Consider the following 17,524-nt stretch of genomic DNA (forward strand, 5'->3'; position numbering starts at 1 on the left):
TCCTAGGTACTTTATCATTATTAATATATAGTTCCTCATTAGTTACTAGGTATTTAATCATTATTAACATGTAGTTCCTCATTAGTTCCTAGGTACTTAATCATGACTATTGACCCCTTAAGTAACATGTTACTGCAATTTCATCAGTTGGAGTACTCTAACCTGGTGTTTGTGTTAGATGTATATACAGTAGGGTGGGTTTTGAGCTGGTCATCTGGTTCCTGCATGGCATAATCTTTCTTGTTTTTGTATGTATGTATGTATGTATGTATGTATGTATGTATGTATGTATGTATGTATGTATGTATGTATGTATGTATGTATGTATGTATGTATGTATGTATGTATGTATGTATGTATGTATGTATGTATGTATGTAGTATGTATGTATGTATGTATGTATGTATGTATGTATGTATGTACATGTGTACTGGTGTCTAAAGTGTACATTGTGTGTGTACTGTATTTCCTGGTACTTCCCTCTGGTAGCCTGCTGGGTGCTATGTTTCCTATGCCTCGTGTGATCTGGGCTATGGCTGATGACGGGCTGCTGTTCAAGTTCTTGGCCGAGATCAGCCCCCGCACCAAAACCCCGCTAACCGCAACCCTCACCTCTGGCATAGTGGCAGGTGAGATACTAACACGCATGTAAAAAACTACAACCTCTGTCCGTGTTTACAAAGGCTCGTTTTCACACTGGCAGGCTGAGCTGGGCAGGGCTGAGGTCAGTGCTTGAAATGAAGGGCGTAAGTCCCAGAACAGTGGATGAAAAAATATACTACCACATATGTGGATTTGTGAAAGTTCTTCAGTTCAGAAGTCAGGAGAAATAAATCTGTAGTTTGAGATGGTTGTGAGATGACATTTTGTAAGCCCTGGTGATGCACTGACTTACATAAAGACAATTTAATGGTGTTTGGGGGAGGGGGGGGGGGGGCACACATTGCTAGAAATCAGCACACTAGTGTGAAAACGGTAGAATGGTAATGTCAGAACGGACAGAAGTTATGTTTCAACAACTGTACTTGGCATGCAACGTAAAACGTGTTGTTCTCTTCTCACACGGCCGGGTCAGTTAACTGCACTTTGTCATCCCATTAACATGGTTGAGTAGTAGCCTATAGCGGCCTGTTTTGTGGGCCTTAGGGCTATCTGCATCACATCAGGTTAGAGTGGAATATATAGACTAGGTGTCACACTAAAGAAGCATGGTCCACTCACAGTTAATCCAACGACTGTCAATGATGAACCCTCTTTCAGGTGTATTTAGTTTGATATAAAACATATCTTTCAAGTTTTCTCAGATTTCTATTTTGTAGAAATAGATTCCATAGATTTCAATGGCCAGTAGCCATTGTCACATCACCATTAAAATGTTCAGTTCTCAAAATTCTATCTCACATTGTTACACCTGGAAGGGTTAAAGTCGCTAGTTTCAAACTTCAAACACAAAAATGTGGTCCAAGTTTATTTCAGCGTTTGCTAATACAGTAGCTGACGGGAAATACACGTGGACCAAAGCTGTTCCCCTAGCAACACAATTCCACTGAAAAGGTCTACAGAGGTGAAGTAAACAAACATGGCCGTGGCACAGGAGTATTGTTGGCATGATAACATGACGTGTGGAGACTAACGGCATGCGGGAGGGAGTCACACGAGGACACCACGCCCCCACCCTTCTTCAGTGCAACCAATCAGATGCCCCTTATGTCCTTTAGCCCCGCCTCTGAAACCCCTTGATCTGACTGTATCTTCCATCCCTTTTTTTTCTTCTTATTTACACCCTTTCTCCACCTCTTACCCCATTCCATTTTCTATTTCCCCCCTGCACCTACCCCTCTACACCTTCCCCCTCAACTTGATGCCCCCCCACCCCCATGCCAGTCTATTGGGCTCCATGTTCCCCCTCCCTCGTATCATCTTCGCCATGGCGCGGGACGGTCTGCTCTTCTCCTTCCTGGCCCGCGTCAGTGAGAGGAAGGCACCCATCACTTCCACTATGGCCGCCGGGGTCATGTCTGGTAAGATGGATGAAGAGAGAGTGGGGGAGATAGAGGGTTGAGAGAGAGAGGGATGGAGGGGAGATAGAGGAAAGAAAAGGGAGCGAGGGAAGAGAGAAGGAGATCTGAGAAAGGAGAGATGGAAGAAAGAGAAAAGGAGATCTGAGAAAGGAGATCTGAGAAAGGAGAAAGGGAATGGAGAGAGAAGGAGATCTGGGAAGGAGAAGGAGATCTGGGAAGGAAGAGTATGAGGGGAGAGAAACGTGGGGAAGGAAAGAAAGATGGAAAAAAAGAAAAGGAGGGAGGACAGAGATGGAGAGAGGAAGGAGAGATGGAGGCAGGAAAAACAAGGGAGGAAATATGAAGATGTAGAAAAGGAGAGAGGGAGCAAAGAGGTGGAGGTTGGGAGAAGAAGATGGAGGATAGAGATGGAGAGAGATGGGAAAGTGACGGGTGTGAAAAGAGGGAGGGAGGAGAGATGTGGAAAAGGGGTGATGACAGAGAGAAGGAGATAAAGATGGAGAACAGGTGAGAGAGGAGAGAGAGATGGAGAACAGGTGAGAGAGATATGGAGAACAGATGAGAGGAGAGACGGATGGAGAACAGGTGTGAGAGAGAGGAGAGAGAGATGGAGAACAGGTGTCAAGTTGTATGTGAGAGAGGAGAAACATGGAGAACAGGAGAGAGAGAGAGAGAGAGAGAGAGAGAGACAGATAGAGAACAGGAGAGAGTGGAGAGACAGATGGAGAACAGGAGAGAGAGAGGAGAGACAAATGGAGAACAGGTGAGAGAGAGGAGAGACAGATGGAGAACAGGTGAGAGAGGAGAGACAGATGGAGAACAGGAGAGAGAGAGATAGACAGATGGAGAACAGGTGAGAGAGAGGAGAGACAGATGGAGAACAGGTGAGAGAGAGAGACAGATGGAGAACAGGTGAGAGAGAAGAGACAGATGGAGAACAGGTGAGAGAGAGAGACAGATGGAGAACAGTTGAGAGACAGAGAGAGAGATGGAGAACAGGTGAGAGAGAGGAGAGACAGATGGAGAACAGGTGAGAGAGAGGAGAGACAGATGGAGAACAGGTGAGAGAGAGGAGAGACAGATGGAGAACAGGAGAGAGAGAGGAGAGACAGATGGAGAACAGGTGAGAGAGAGAGACAGATGGAGAACAGGAGAGAGAGAGGAGAGACAGATGGAGAACAGGTGAGAGAGAGGAGAGACAGATGGAGAACAGGTGAGAGAGAGGAGAGACAGATGGAGAACAGGAGAGAGAGGAGAGACAGATGGAGAACAGGAGAGAGAGAGATAGACAGATGGAGAACAGGTGAGAGAGAGAGAGAGGAGAGACAGATGGAGAACAGGTGAGAGAGAGAGAGAGAGAGAGAGACAGATGGAGAACAGGTGAGAGAGAGAGAGAGAGACAGATGGAGAACAGGTGAGAGAGAGAGAGAGAAGTAATATATATATAACAAAATATATTCCTGCTTTGTCGATTTTGAAAAAGCTTTTGACTCAATTTGGCACAAAGGTCTTTTCTTCAAAATTCTAGAAAGTGGTGTTGGAGGAAATACATATGACTTGATCAAATCCATGTACACAAAAAACAGATGTGCTGTTAGAATTGGAAATAAAAGAACAAATTTCTTCACCCAGGGTCGCGGAGTCCGCCAGGGGTGCAATTTAAGCCCAACATTGTTTAATATATATATATATAAATGAATTAGCAAAGTTATTAGAACTTTCTACTGCACCCGGTCTGACTCTGCACGATACCAATGTAAAATTACTGATGTACGCAGATGACCTGGTTCTGCTGTCAGCCACTAAAGAGGGTCTACAACAGAACCTAGACATCCTCCACCAGTTCTGTCAGACATGGTCTCTGAACGTAAACATGAAGAAGACTAAAGTCATGATCTTTCAAAGGAGACACGAGTCTCAGAGTTCACATAATACATTTAAATTAGGCACACACATATTAGAAAACACAAAAAGCTACCCATATTTGGGATTGAAAATAAATCATAATGGAAACTTCAATATGGCTGTGAATGAATTGAAGGAGAAGGGAAGAAGGGCTTTTTATGCCATCAAAAGGAAAATTCCAATTGACATCCCAATTAGGACCTGGCTCAAAATTCTAAATTCCGTAATAAATCCAATAATATTATATGGCAGTGAAGTGTGGGGTCCATTAACTAACCAAGATTTCCCAAAATGGGAAAAACACCCATTAGAAGTACTGCATGCAGAATTGTGCAAAAACCTACTTAAGGTCCACAGACACACTGCCAATAATGCATGCAGGGCAGAACTCGGCCAATACCCCCTAATCATTCAAATTCAAAAGCGAGCCATAAAATTTTACACACACCTCCAATCAAGTGACCCCCACTCCTACCACTACAAAGCCCTTCAGAGCCAAGAGATGAACCCAGATAAGAGTCCCCTCTGCCAGCTAGTCAGAAATCTCTGCCCACAAATGCCTCAGGACAGATACCAAAAAATCTGGCCCAACCAAATAACCTCAAAACAAAAAGAAAACTATATAGAATTTTGGAACAAATCAACCAAATCTCAAAGTAAATTAGAATTCTATTTGACCCTAAACAGAGAGTACATGGTGGCAGAATACCTGACTACTGTGAGTGAGATAAAATTAAGAAAAACATTGACACGGTACAGACTGTGTGGACACAGTCTAGCCATAGAAACAGGCCGTTACAGGCAAAACTGGCTGCCCAGAGAGGCCAGGCTGTGTTCACTTTGCCATCAGGGGGAAATTGAGACAGAACTTCACTTCCTGCTATACTGTGAGAAATACAAGGACCTAAGAGAAGTCTTCTTTGATAAAATAAACAAAATTGATGCACAGTTTATCCATCTCCCTGATCACCAAAAGCTACTATACATGTGTGGGGAGAAAAGTCAGTGTACAACATTAGCTGCAAAATATGTAGACGGTTGTCACAAAATAAGAGAACAAGCCCTGTAAAAATGTATCTGAATGGCCACACTTGAAAAATTACTACCCGATCGAGTGACTATTTTGTAAATTAATATGTTTCTTGTTGATTGTCCTTACTGTTATTACTAATGTTATGATATTTTATTGCTTAATATATATGTTATTGTTTGTATGTTGAACTTGCTTTGGCAATACGTATGTTAATATTTCATGCCAATAAAGCCTATTTGAATTGAATTGAATTTAATTGAGAAGAGACAGATGGAGAACAGGAGAGAGAGGAGAGACAGATGGAGAACAGGTGAGAGAGAGGAGAGACAGATGGAGAACAGGAGAGAGAGGAGAGACAGATGGAGAACAGGAGAGAGAGGAGAGACAGATGGAGAACAGGAGAGAGAGAGGAGAGACAGATGGAGAACAGGAGAGCGAGAGAGAGAAGAGACAGATGGAGAACAGGAGAGAGAGGAGAGACAGATGGAGAACAGGTGAGAGAGAGGAGAGACAGATGGAGAACAGGTGAGAGAGAGGAGAGACAGATGGAGAACAGGTGAGAGAGGAGAGACAGATGGAGAACAGGTGAGAGAGAGAGAGGAGAGACAGATGGAGAACAGGAGAGAGAGGAGAGACAGATGGAGAACAGGTGAGAGAGGAGAGACAGATGGAGAACAGGTGAGAGAGAGGAGAGACAGATGGAGAACAGGTGAGAGAGAGGAGAGACAGATGGAGAACAGGTGAGAGAGGAGAGACAGATGGAGAACAGGAGAGAGAGGAGAGACAGATGGAGAACAGGAGAGAGAGAGGAGAGACAGATGGAGAACAGGAGAGAGAGAGAAGAGACAGATGGAGAACAGGAGAGAGAGGAGAGACAGATGGAGAACAGGTGAGAGAGAGAGAGAGAAGAGACAGATGGAGAACAGGAGAGAGAGGAGAGACAGATGGAGAACAGGAGAGAGAGAGGAGAGACAGATGGAGAACAGGAGAGCGAGAGGAGAGACAGGTGAGAGAGGAGAGAAATGGAGAACAGGAGAGAGAAAGGAAATGGATCTGCATGAGGTGATGTGTGTATATATAGTTAATGTTTACTGTGTGTGTGTGTGTGTGTGTGTGTGTGTGTGTGTGTGTGTGTGTGTGTGTGTGTGTGTTTGGAGAAGGGCAGGCACAGAGTATGTATATACGATATGTACGAATCTCTAGGATGACACGCTGCTGCTGCCACACAAGACCGCTCTGCTCACACGGGCTGCTCTAACCTATTAACAAGGTAGCTAAAAGGAAAAGTGAGACCTTCCGTGGCGCACACATGCACTGCTGAAGTAGGCGGTCTGGACTAGAGCTGACCTCGACTAGTCGAATAGTCAACTAATCGATCGAAAGGTCTATTGCTTTAAGTTAAATCAGACATTAAGCACACCCCAGATGGAATGATATATATATTTTTCAGAGGTCATTTGTGTGTGCAGGAATTCACTTTTCTATAAGGATGCATCGATACTCACTATACTGGTACCCATTTAAGTTAGGACTTTGAGTCCTCTGCTTTAAGTATTAAAGGTAGGGCTGTCAGGCGATTACATTTTTTTATTTAATTAATTACAGGATTTGTAATTAATTCATCTAATTAATCGCATTTTAATCGCATAACCATTTTACGCCTGATATTCTATATTCTATAATCATATTTCAAATTGCATGTGTCCGGATGGCAGAATTCAGTACTGTATCTACAAAACCTTCTGTTTAATCATCTTCCCTTTATTCATTTGCTTAGATTTTTCAGGTCTGGTCAATTTTAGCATGGTGTTATTCACAGTTAAAGATTTAATTTCTTTTATTGATATTCTCATTTGGTTCATTACAATTTACTCGAGCCTAGTAACAGACACAGTATTTCTGACACTGGGAATACATTCCCTGAGATCCATAGATGTCCCTAGAATCAGATACCAAGAACATGCAAATGGACCATTTAAAAAAGGTTTGTAAATGTTTATTCTACGTTCTTATGGAATGGATGAGATTAAAAAAAAGAAGAAAAAAAAGAAAAAAAGTATACATTTTTTTTGATTACTTTTGAGTTAATTTTCATAACGCGATAATTTGCTGTGTAATTAATTAATCTAATTAACGCGATAAACTGACAGCCCTAATTAAAGGTAGACCTCTATAAGGCTGCCGAACAGCGACCTCTAGGCAAAAGAGCCCGCTTTGGCAGACTAAAACAAAAACTGTAAACAAAGTGCATTCTCGTGTTGTCATCTTCTTTGCTATTTGACATCTACCTTTAAGTATGGAAGTATTGCTTTTACTGAACAGTATACCAGAGCCTGACTGATATTGTCTTGTCATCAATATACCGTATCTGTTATAGGCGTGTATGTTACAGATACCAAATTGATTAGCCGTCTTCAAAGGGCTCTAGCGGCTTCACTTTTTAAGCTAGGTGCTGATATCATATGAAACTAGAGATCCTGCGGAATCCAACGGTACTAGCCTTGTCATGCTCGCTCACAAGCAAAGGTGGTAGATCTGGCTCCAAAGTTAAGCTATTTTTTGCTAGCTTAAATCTGTTGGGAGGAAAATGCCATTTCAAAGGGGTCCCTTGACTTCTCACCTGAAGATATCTAAATGAACATGTGTCCAATGAAACCACAAAAGACTCCTCTTTACAGCAATGCTAATGTATGTTAGTCCCAGGCCCAAGCCATGCGTTTGATAGGTTTATGGGATCCTTACTAAAAATGTGTGTGAATAACAATCAATACATTACTCCCAAATATTGGCATCGGCCGGGCTTTGATTTCTGACATGTTACATGCGGCTCTGGGTATGAAATACCTGGTTAGGGAGATCTCATCTGATACTAATACCTGGTTAGTGAGATCTCTCTGATACTGATACCTGGTTAGAGAGGAAGATCTCTCTGATACTGATACCTGGGTTGGGAGATTTCTCTGATACTGATATCTGGTTAGGAAGATCTCTCTGATACTGATATCTGGTTAGGAAAATCTCTCTGATACTGATACCTGGTTAGTGAGATCTCTCTGATACTGATACCTGGTTGGTGAGATCTCTCTGATACTGATACCTGGTTGGTGAGATCTCTCTGATACTGATACCTGGTTAGTGATATCTCTCTAATACCTGGTTGGTGATATCTCTCTGATACTGATACCTGGTTAGTGATATCTCTCTGATACCTGGTTGGTGATATCTCTCTGATACCTGGTTAGTGAGATCTCTCTGATACTGATACCTGGTTAGTGAGATCTCTCTGATACTGATACCTGGTTAGTGAGATCTCTCTGATACCTGGTTAGTGAGATCTCTCTGATACTGATACCTGGTTAGTGAGATCTCTCTGATACTGATACCTGGTTAGTGATATCTCTCTGATGCCCGGTTAGTGAGATCTCTCTGATACTGATACCTGGTTAGGGATATTTATCTGATATTGATACCTGGTTAGTGAGATCTCTCTGATACTGATACCTGGTTAGGGATATTTATCTGATATTGATACCTGGTTAGTGAGATCTCTCTGATACTGATACCTGGTTAGTGGTTAGTGAGATCTCTCTGATACTGATACCTGGTTTTGGAGATCTCTGATACTGATACCTGGTTAGGGATATTTATCTGATATTGATACCTGGTTAGGGAGGGAGATCTCTCTGATACTGATACCTGGTTAGAGAGGAAGATCTCTCTGATACCTGGTTAGTGATACAGTATCTCTCTGATGCTGATACCTGGTTTGGGAGATCTCTCTGATGCTGATACCTGGTTTGGGAGATCTCTCTGATACTGATACCTGGTTAGGGAGGGAGATCTCTCTTTGAATTCCCCTCCTGAAGTTTCTTCCTTATTTTTCTTTCCTATTCCTAAGGTTTTGTGGGAGTTTTTCCCTTATCTTCACTGAGGGTTTGATTGATTGATTGAAAAGTTTATTAACAGATTGCAGAATGGGTACAGTACAGTACAGCTCAATACATACAATTGTTAAGGGGATGCAGACCAGAGAAAGACTTTCGTCTTGTTTACATCAGGGTCCCCTATTTTCAATTCATCAAGATCAGGAGGTTCCATTGTTCCAATGCGGGTCTGAAGCCTGTTGAGACATGTAACTGTGACAATACAAATACACTCTAAAAACCTAAAATGGAGTTAAATGGTTCTTTGTCTGAGGTGTACAATTGTGAAGTCAATTTAAAAAGTGTTTTCTCTGTGAAATAACATCACTATTACAGTACTGGTACTTCAAAGTGATAACTTGTTAATAATGACGTGGATTATTGTACTGAACTTGTGCTGTGCAATGACAATACAATTTAATCTAATCGAATTAAATTACAAGGACATTTGATTCTGATGCCATCATAATAACACCTTAGTACACTGGAAAATTGATGTAAAATCAGAAAGGCTAGTCACAAATGTAGGGTCTAGATCCCATTGCCTGGAAGGACGATGGCTTTGATCTGGAAGGGGGTCATCACTTGTCAAACTGCAAAGCCGTAACTCACCATAATAACTCACTCTCCCACCACCATTCTCATTCTCTCTCTCTCTCTCTCTCTCTCTCTCTCTCTCTCTCTCTCTCTCTCTCTCTCTCTCTCTCTCTCTCTCTCTCTCTCTCTCTCTCTCTCTCTCTCTCTCTCTCTCTCTCTCTCTCTCTCTCTCTCTCTCTCAAGCCGTCATGGCCTTCCTGTTTGACTTGAAGGACTTGGTGGACCTGATGTCTATAGGGACTCTGCTGGCGTACACACTGGTGGCTGCATGTGTCCTGGTGCTCAGGTCAGTGGAATCACATAGGTGTTTGAAGGTATAAGATACGATAAGATATTCCTTTATTGATCCCCTTGGGGAAATTCGGGATATATAATAGAACTGCACAATGCTAGGGTGTGGCCATATATTTGATCCGACACTCTGATTTAAAATAAAGAGCATTACAATTCCATTGGAACAGAGCGCAAAATACCAGAGGAATTTATGAATGGTTCAGATAGCAGATGTGACACAGGGGAGATTAAAAATATCAATACATTTGTTAGTTACATGTTTAAGCTCATACCTCCTGCAAGTTGTGTAAATAATATAAATGCTGTGGTATTTATCTTTATAAATAAAGGTTTACTTACTTGGCTACTACTTGGTAACTGATTTATTGTGATTTTTCTGTGTGTGTTTGTCTGTCTGTCATTTGTGCTTGTAATTTCTGTTGTCTCTGTGTCTGTGTGTGTGTGCGTGTCTCTGTGTGCTTGCGTGTGCTTTTATATGTCTGTCTGTGTATCAGGTATCAGCCTGAGCAGCCCTGCATGGTCTACCAGATGGCCAGCACCCAGGAGGAGGTGGAGCTGAGTGATCGCATCAGTGTGCCCAGTATGGACATCCTGCCTGGGGTGGAGGAGAGGTTCAGCCTCAACGGCCTGCTCTCTCCAGACAACACAGAGCCCTCCGCACTGTCCGGCTTCGCTGTCAACATCTGCACCAGCATCATGGGTAGGAAATGGTGTGCTCCCTGTCCCTGTCTCGCACACACGCACACACACGCACACACACACACACACACACACACATGCACACGCACACACCTACACACACGCACACGCATGGTTGTCACTAAGTGGCCAAGCTGCAAAGTAGAAAAAACTCTATGGGCGGGATCCACAAAAAAAGGATTGCACGGTGCTAATTGCACCCTTACTTACAATTCATTATGAATTGAAAATGGGGGGACCCTGATGTAAACAAGACGGAAGTCTTTCTCTGGTCTGCATCCCCTTAACAATTGTGTGTATTGAGCCGTACTGTATTGTACCCATTCTGCAATCTGTTAATAAAATTTTCAATCAATCACTGTGTGTCCATCTTGTAACCACCAGGGTGTCTGATCCTGGTGTTCAGTGTGATGGCAGTGCACGGAGGCTTCGCAGGGTGGAACATAGCGGTTCTTAGCATCATCTTCATCGTGTGTATGGGCATCACCTTCATCATCTGGAGGCAGCCTGAGAGCAAGACCAAGCTCTCCTTCAAGGTCAGGGTTTTCTTCCTGTGGAATTGGTGTGAATTATTATATATTATTATTATTATTATTATTATTATTATTATTATTATTATTATTATTATTATTATTATTATTATTATTATTATTATTATTATTATTATTATTATTATTATTATTTATTTTTAATAAATTTTTCCCTTTACATGCACTTATCTTTAGGCCAGTCCAGTTCCTTAGAAATTTTCTCAAAAGACTAACGAGAACGAGGTCACATCCAAACTTTGGCATGAGCCTAGAACAACTTGAAAGCTTGAAATGGGCATTATTAAAGGCCAACCTCCAGCTTAAACCCTACTGATCAATTATGGGTAGTTTACATCATTGGTATATAATTTCATTATTTATTTTTTTCCATTTGACACCGGAAATGCCACTCTGAAAGAGTTAAAAAGGTCCACGCACGAATAACATGCACGCGCGAATCAAAAAAGCTTATCAAACGCCGACGTCACAACAGGACACAGGTGCATATTAATGAGCCGAATCTAATGTTGCTTTTCCACTAAAATAAAGTACTCAGTTTGTCTCCGTGTGGGGAGGCGGGGCTGCTGGTGATCAGCATGAGAGCTCCAGAAATGTCACGTGAAAAACTGCAGACCACTGATTGGTCAGAAGAGAGACTGTCTGGAGAGTCTGAACGAAAACAGAACGCCGCCATCTTTAATGTCTCGCGTAGGATGTCTTATGTATGTTTGCAGCACAAAACAAGTGCAATAAAAAAGGATACAGTCACTGTGTATTCTGCCTCATTTATTGATGAAACAAAACCGACATCAACACAATTTGCCACCGAGCGGAGAGTTTAGTCTGACAAAAAGATCGCTGATTAGTTACGCTTGTTGTTGGGGTTAGGGACGAGTGGTAACGTTAGTTAGCCTAATGCTAACGTTAGCAGATAGACACGAGAGGCTAGGTAACGTTAAAGCTTGTAGAATAGACACAATGAGGTAACGTTAGCGTTAGCATAATAGACACAACAAGAGTCTGGTTAATGTTGTTATTGATTGAATGAAAACTGTGTTTTACTCTGGCTTGCCAAGCTCATCATAGCCCCTTTCGTGACTGATGCACCGAGTGAATCCACAGTCACTTGCTCCTTAATAGGAAACCAACCTAGATTTACCATGAAGGACTGGTTCTGGCCGAACCGTTCGTTATACAAGTATCACAGAGACATTTCAAATGTACTCACAGTTGCACGAGGGTTTCGGACAGAGATACGGGATGGTTTGAAAGCTCTGAGTTGCTAATAAACATTTTAAATATTTTTTATAAACTGCTCAAAACGGCATTATTTCCGGCGTTGGCTGCCTGGTGTGATCACAGCGCATGCGCATCATGCACCCAACGCCGGAAATAATGCTCCGCCTCCTTGCTACTGCCTGTGACTCACAGAGCCCCCTGGTGACCAACACCTGTTGTGACGACATTACACGCGCACGTTATGAACCATTGATTAAAATATGCACGTGCGTGGTGATTGTGTTGGGCAGACAAAATGTTTTGATAAAAACGCTAAAACTGGGTCAATTTCAATACTTTTTTTCCAATTCTTGGAGGTTGACCTTTAAAGGAGCTCCCGTCTTATACGGAGCTACTGAGCAATTTGATCCCATAGATAGACGTGGCTGACGTGCCGTTCTATTTAGTTTGGTCTGATACCAAACCGTCTATGTCCCAATGATGCAATGCAGGCAGGTCTTCTTGGAAAATGATATTTATTTGCTTCACCGTGCAAACAGGATATATTGGCTTTTGTTCCTTAAACTGATTAAATAATAATGAATACAATAACTAATTACCTACAAACATTTCGCCCTGCGGCGTGTTCAAAACAGCGACCTGTGACCTGCGTTAACCTGCGTGTTGCGGTCAAAAACCATTGCCCCTTCCGGGTCAAACTCCTCCCTCCTACAGGTGTACCTGACTCTTATATAAAAGAAGCGCCACCCCCTGGTCACATAAATCCACTGCACATTAAATCCATTTTGGCCATTACACCCCGGCCCCTAATTGTTAAGGCAGGCAGGCATAACAATTCAAAAAATAAATAAACAAAACAAAAAGAGCCAAAACATGTTATGGATTAAGGGCATCTACATTTCATGAACCAAACACAGTTTTGTTACTGGCCTTACAATGGTGCTACTTTTAGTCTGCAATTTCACAGAACGCACCAGACCTTGTTTGTCTGGAAAGACCTCCAGAACCCTGCCAAGTGGCCAGGACCCACGAGGAGCTGAAGAGTCCATGATGACCACAATATCTTTAGCTGCCAAACTCCTTTTCCTCTGGTTCCACTTTTGCCTCTCTTGAAGCAAGGGCAAGTACTCACGTACCCATCTTTTCCAGAAAAGATCTGAGAGATACTGTACTTGTTGCCATCGTCTTCTTACATACTGGTCATGTGGATCGAACACTCCAGGTGGTAAAGCTGGTTTACCCTTCAAGAGAAGAAGATGGTTCGGTGTAAGTGGCTCCAGGTCGTTGGGATCATCCGAGAGTTTTGTTATTGGACGGTCATTCAAAATGGCCTCCACTTCGCAGAACACTGTATGAAGTCCATCATCATCCAACCTCTGCTGACGTAGGACAGAACTGAGAACCCTTCTCACCAGGCGGATCATCCGTTCCCAGACGCCACCGTGATGTGAACCTGCTGGTGGATTAAAGCTCCAACGGATTACAACTTGTGCCAGAACTCCATGAATCTTGTCTTGATTCAAAATGGCCAGAGCCTCCTTCAGCTCTCGTTCTGACCCAATGAAATTGGTACCATTATCGGACCGTAAGTGCGCCACTTGTCCTCTCCTGCTGATAAAACGCCTCAAAGCGTTGATGCATGCGTCTGTGTCCAATGACACCGCTACCTCCAGATGGATGGCCCTGCTTGCCATACAGGTAAATATGACTCTGTACCTCTTACAGGTTGATCTTCCTTTCTTCACTTCGACTGGTCCAAAGTAATCTACCCCTGTGTTGGTAAAAGGTGGTAGGTCAGGAAGGATTCTGTCTGCTGGAAGATCTGCCATCTTTTGCTCCACTGCTCTGCCATTGTAGCGTTTGCAAAAGCTGCATTCAGCGATGATCTTCCTAACAGCTGCATGGGCGTTGGTGATCCAAAATCTCTTCCTCACTTTGCACAGTGTGTGAGTCCTTCCACCATGTCTCAGATTCTGGTGTACATGCTTGAGAATGAGCATTGAAACATGCTGGTCCTTGGAGAGAATGAGCGGATGTTTAGCTTCCTCTGGCATTGATCCTCTCCTCAATCTTCCGCCAACTCTCAAGAGTCCATCTTCAAACACTGGATCCAGCTTATATATGGGACTCTGTCGACTCACTGCTGCCTTCCCAGATGTTAAAGCAGCAATCTCTTCACTGAATCTCAGTCGCTGACAGTAGCCAATGATGGCAACCTCTGCTCCCTGCAGATCCTCCAGCGTCAAAGTGCCGCTCATAGATGTTGCTGTGAGCTTTTGACTTGCAGCCTGCTTTCTCAGATGGCTCTGTTCCAACAACATGACCCTCAACCTGAGGAACCAGGCAAATTCAGTCTTCAGCCTCTTCCAGTCTGAGAAGTAGGAAATGAGCTGGTAAGTAGGACTGGCCATGTCACACACACTGATAGCATTTACTGTTGCCTCCTTTTTGACCTCCTGGTAATTTGAATCCACTGAGACGTCCAACACAGTTTTGGGCCAATCCTCCTCTGGCTTCCAAAGAAATGCAGGACTTTCAAGCCACCTGCTGCCATTCAGGAAGTCCGAGACCCTCATTCCTCTTGACGCATCGTCGGCTGGATTGTCTTTGGAACAGACATGTCTCCACTGTGAGGGTTCAGATGTTTCTCTGATGGTCGAGATCCTATTGGCTACAAATGTGTGGAAACGCCTGTCCTCATTGTTAATATACTTCAACACTGAAGTGCTATCAGTCCAAAATACTGACTCCTCCAACTGGAACTTCAGCTCTGCCTTCAACAGTGAGTCCACTCTGACAGCAAGGACAGCAGCCGTTAACTCCAGCCGAGGAATAGTCACAGATTTCAGTGGTGTTACTCTGGCTTTGCCAAGCAGAAAGGTAACCTGGATGTGGTTTTCCTGACTCAACATCCGGACATACGACACAGTTCCGTATCCACCTTCACTGGCATCGGCAAAGTGGTGTAGTTGGGCATGTCTGACCTTCCCAAAAGCCACTGGCTTGATGCATCTATTCGCATGGAATGCAGCCAGCTGCTCCAATTCCTCCAACCACCTTTTCCATTGGTGTATGATGTCCCGTGGCAAGTCATCATCCCACCCACATCCTCTTCTGCAGAGTTCCTGCTGCATTATTTTTGCACGCAAAGTGACTGGTGCCAGGAAACCTAGAGGATCATATACTGAGCTGGCAATGGACAGCATACCACGTCTGGTGAGAGACTGTTGTTTCAACTCGATCTTGAACTTGAAAGAGTCCGTCTCCACACACCATAGTAGGCCAAGAGCCCTTTCCATTGGAAGTTTGTCCAGATCTAACTCCTTTAGATCCTTGGCCCTTTGCTCTGCTACGATGGACTGTAAAACACCACGACTGTTGCTGATCCACTTCTCCAAGATGAAGCCCCCCTTGCGACACAGAACAATAAGATCCATTATCATCTGGATAGCTTCTTCTTCAGTTGCTGAGCTCTTCAAACAGTCATCCACATAGAATTTCTGCTTGACAGATTGAGTGACTTCAGCTGAGAACTCAGCCTGATTATCATCAGCAGTTTTCCTAATGGCATAGCTTGCGCAACTAGGAGATGATGCAGCGCCAAACAGGTGCACAGTCATCCTGTACTCCTCAAGGTCCCTGGATCCTTTGCCTAGCCACTCTCACATTGTTGGGCAGACAGACCTCCTTGTTCTTAAAAGGCAATTTCAAACAGTACCTCCCCTCCTGAAGCACTGCTGAACTTTCCACAATTTCCAGAAACCTTAGGTCTTCTCTGGACATTTCCTTCTCCTTCAGCGGCACGGTGGTGTAGTGGTTAACACTGTCGCCTCATAGCAAGAAGGTCCAGGGTTCGATTCCCGCTTGGGGACCAGGTTTCCATGATGCCAGGTACCCAGGTGGGGTATCTCCCAGGCCTTTCTGTGTGGAGTTTGCATGTTCTCCCCGTGCTCGCAAGGGTTTCCCCCCGATAAGATAAACCCAATGGAAAAACATGCACAACAACATATCGCTAACGCTGTGGTGTCCTTGACGAAGACTGACAGGAGCACTTGGATTGGTCCCCGGGGCGGGCTCACGTTGACGCCCTATCTGCTCCCGGCTGCCCATGGGGGGAAGGACGACGGGATGGGTCAAGCGCAGAGACTCAATCGCATCGGCGACTGAGGAAAGACAATGCATGTGTGTGTGTGTATCCCGGTGTGTGTGTGCCGCTCCAATTGCATGTTCAGTTCGTTGCATGCCGAATAAAGACCCCCCTAAAGAGGTCCTGCATTATTATTATTATTACAGCTACTTCATTGAAGTTGTGATTGTACTGATTGGCCAGCATTTCTTCTAGTCTGCACACTGAGATCCTGTTGACCATAGCAGAGGGAAACTCTGTCTCCACAACACCACTGTTTCCTTTCAGTGGACCATTAACAACCCATCCCAGCACCGTCCTTATAGCATACGGGCCATTCCTGTGACTGTTGATGACCTCCCAAGGTTCCAATATCTTGGGAGCGTTGGTTCCAATCAACAGGTCGACATTTGCTTTTAGGCGTGGGATGTGTACGTTGGACAAATATGGCCATTCCGACAGTTCTTCAGGTGTCACCATGTTCTCAGCCGTGACTGGCATTTTCTTCTGTGTGAGAACTTCCGGAAGAACATAAAAGTCATTGCTGTCCAAATCAGCTATCTCCAACCCAGTCAAGGAGTAAGCTGGAACAACTGTCTCTTGCCCCATGGTGCTCAACAGGAAGTTGGTTCTTCTGCCTGTGATATTCAGCCTCTGCATTAGGTGTTCAGAGCAGAATGTGGCTGAGCTACCAGGGTCTAAGAAGGCGTAGGTTTGTATAATGGTATTTCCTTTTGCTGCTTTCACACATACATTGGCCACGTTCCTTTGGTCTCACATCCACAGGCTTGTTTGGTGTCATTGACAATTGTGTCAATTTACTTCGTTGCATTAATGTCCCAGGTTGATATTCTCTTGTAATAGGATTTAAGACCTTGTGGTGTTCCTTTTCAAAATAGGAATTCATTGCATCTGAAGGTGCACAAGATTAATGTTTATTTTCAGAGGAGTGCAACACGGCCAACCTTGCAGTGGTTGCAGCCAATTCTGTGTCCACCTCCAGTTGTTCCTTTTTTCTCTTCAACTGTAGTTCCTGCTCCTTCAACTTTAGTTCCTGCTCCTTCAACTGTTGCTCCTGCTCCTCCAAAGCATGTTTTTCTTTGAGATTCAGCACGAGCGACAAGTGCAGCTCTATCGGCTTCAGCTAAAATCCTGGC

General features: G+C 43.8%; 1 protein-coding gene across 1 annotated transcript in view; it reads left to right on the forward strand.

Moving 5' to 3' along the window:
* Positions 1-17,524, forward strand: part of slc7a1a (solute carrier family 7 member 1a) — a gene marked incomplete at both ends in the record, with an annotated part of 111,291 nt that overhangs the window by 76,657 nt on the left and 17,110 nt on the right. Inside the window, 4 exons of the mRNA XM_084320482.1 lie at positions 1,885-2,021; positions 9,663-9,765; positions 10,268-10,473; positions 10,857-11,008. Coding sequence (XP_084176608.1) covers positions 1,885-2,021; positions 9,663-9,765; positions 10,268-10,473; positions 10,857-11,008 — 598 coding nt within the window. The remainder of the gene's footprint in view (positions 1-1,884; positions 2,022-9,662; positions 9,766-10,267; positions 10,474-10,856; positions 11,009-17,524) is intronic.

The sequence above is a fragment of the Notolepis coatsorum genome, assembly GCF_963971535.1.
Source record: "Notolepis coatsorum genome assembly, chromosome: 8".
Taxonomy (NCBI): Eukaryota; Metazoa; Chordata; class Actinopteri; order Aulopiformes; family Paralepididae; genus Notolepis; species Notolepis coatsorum.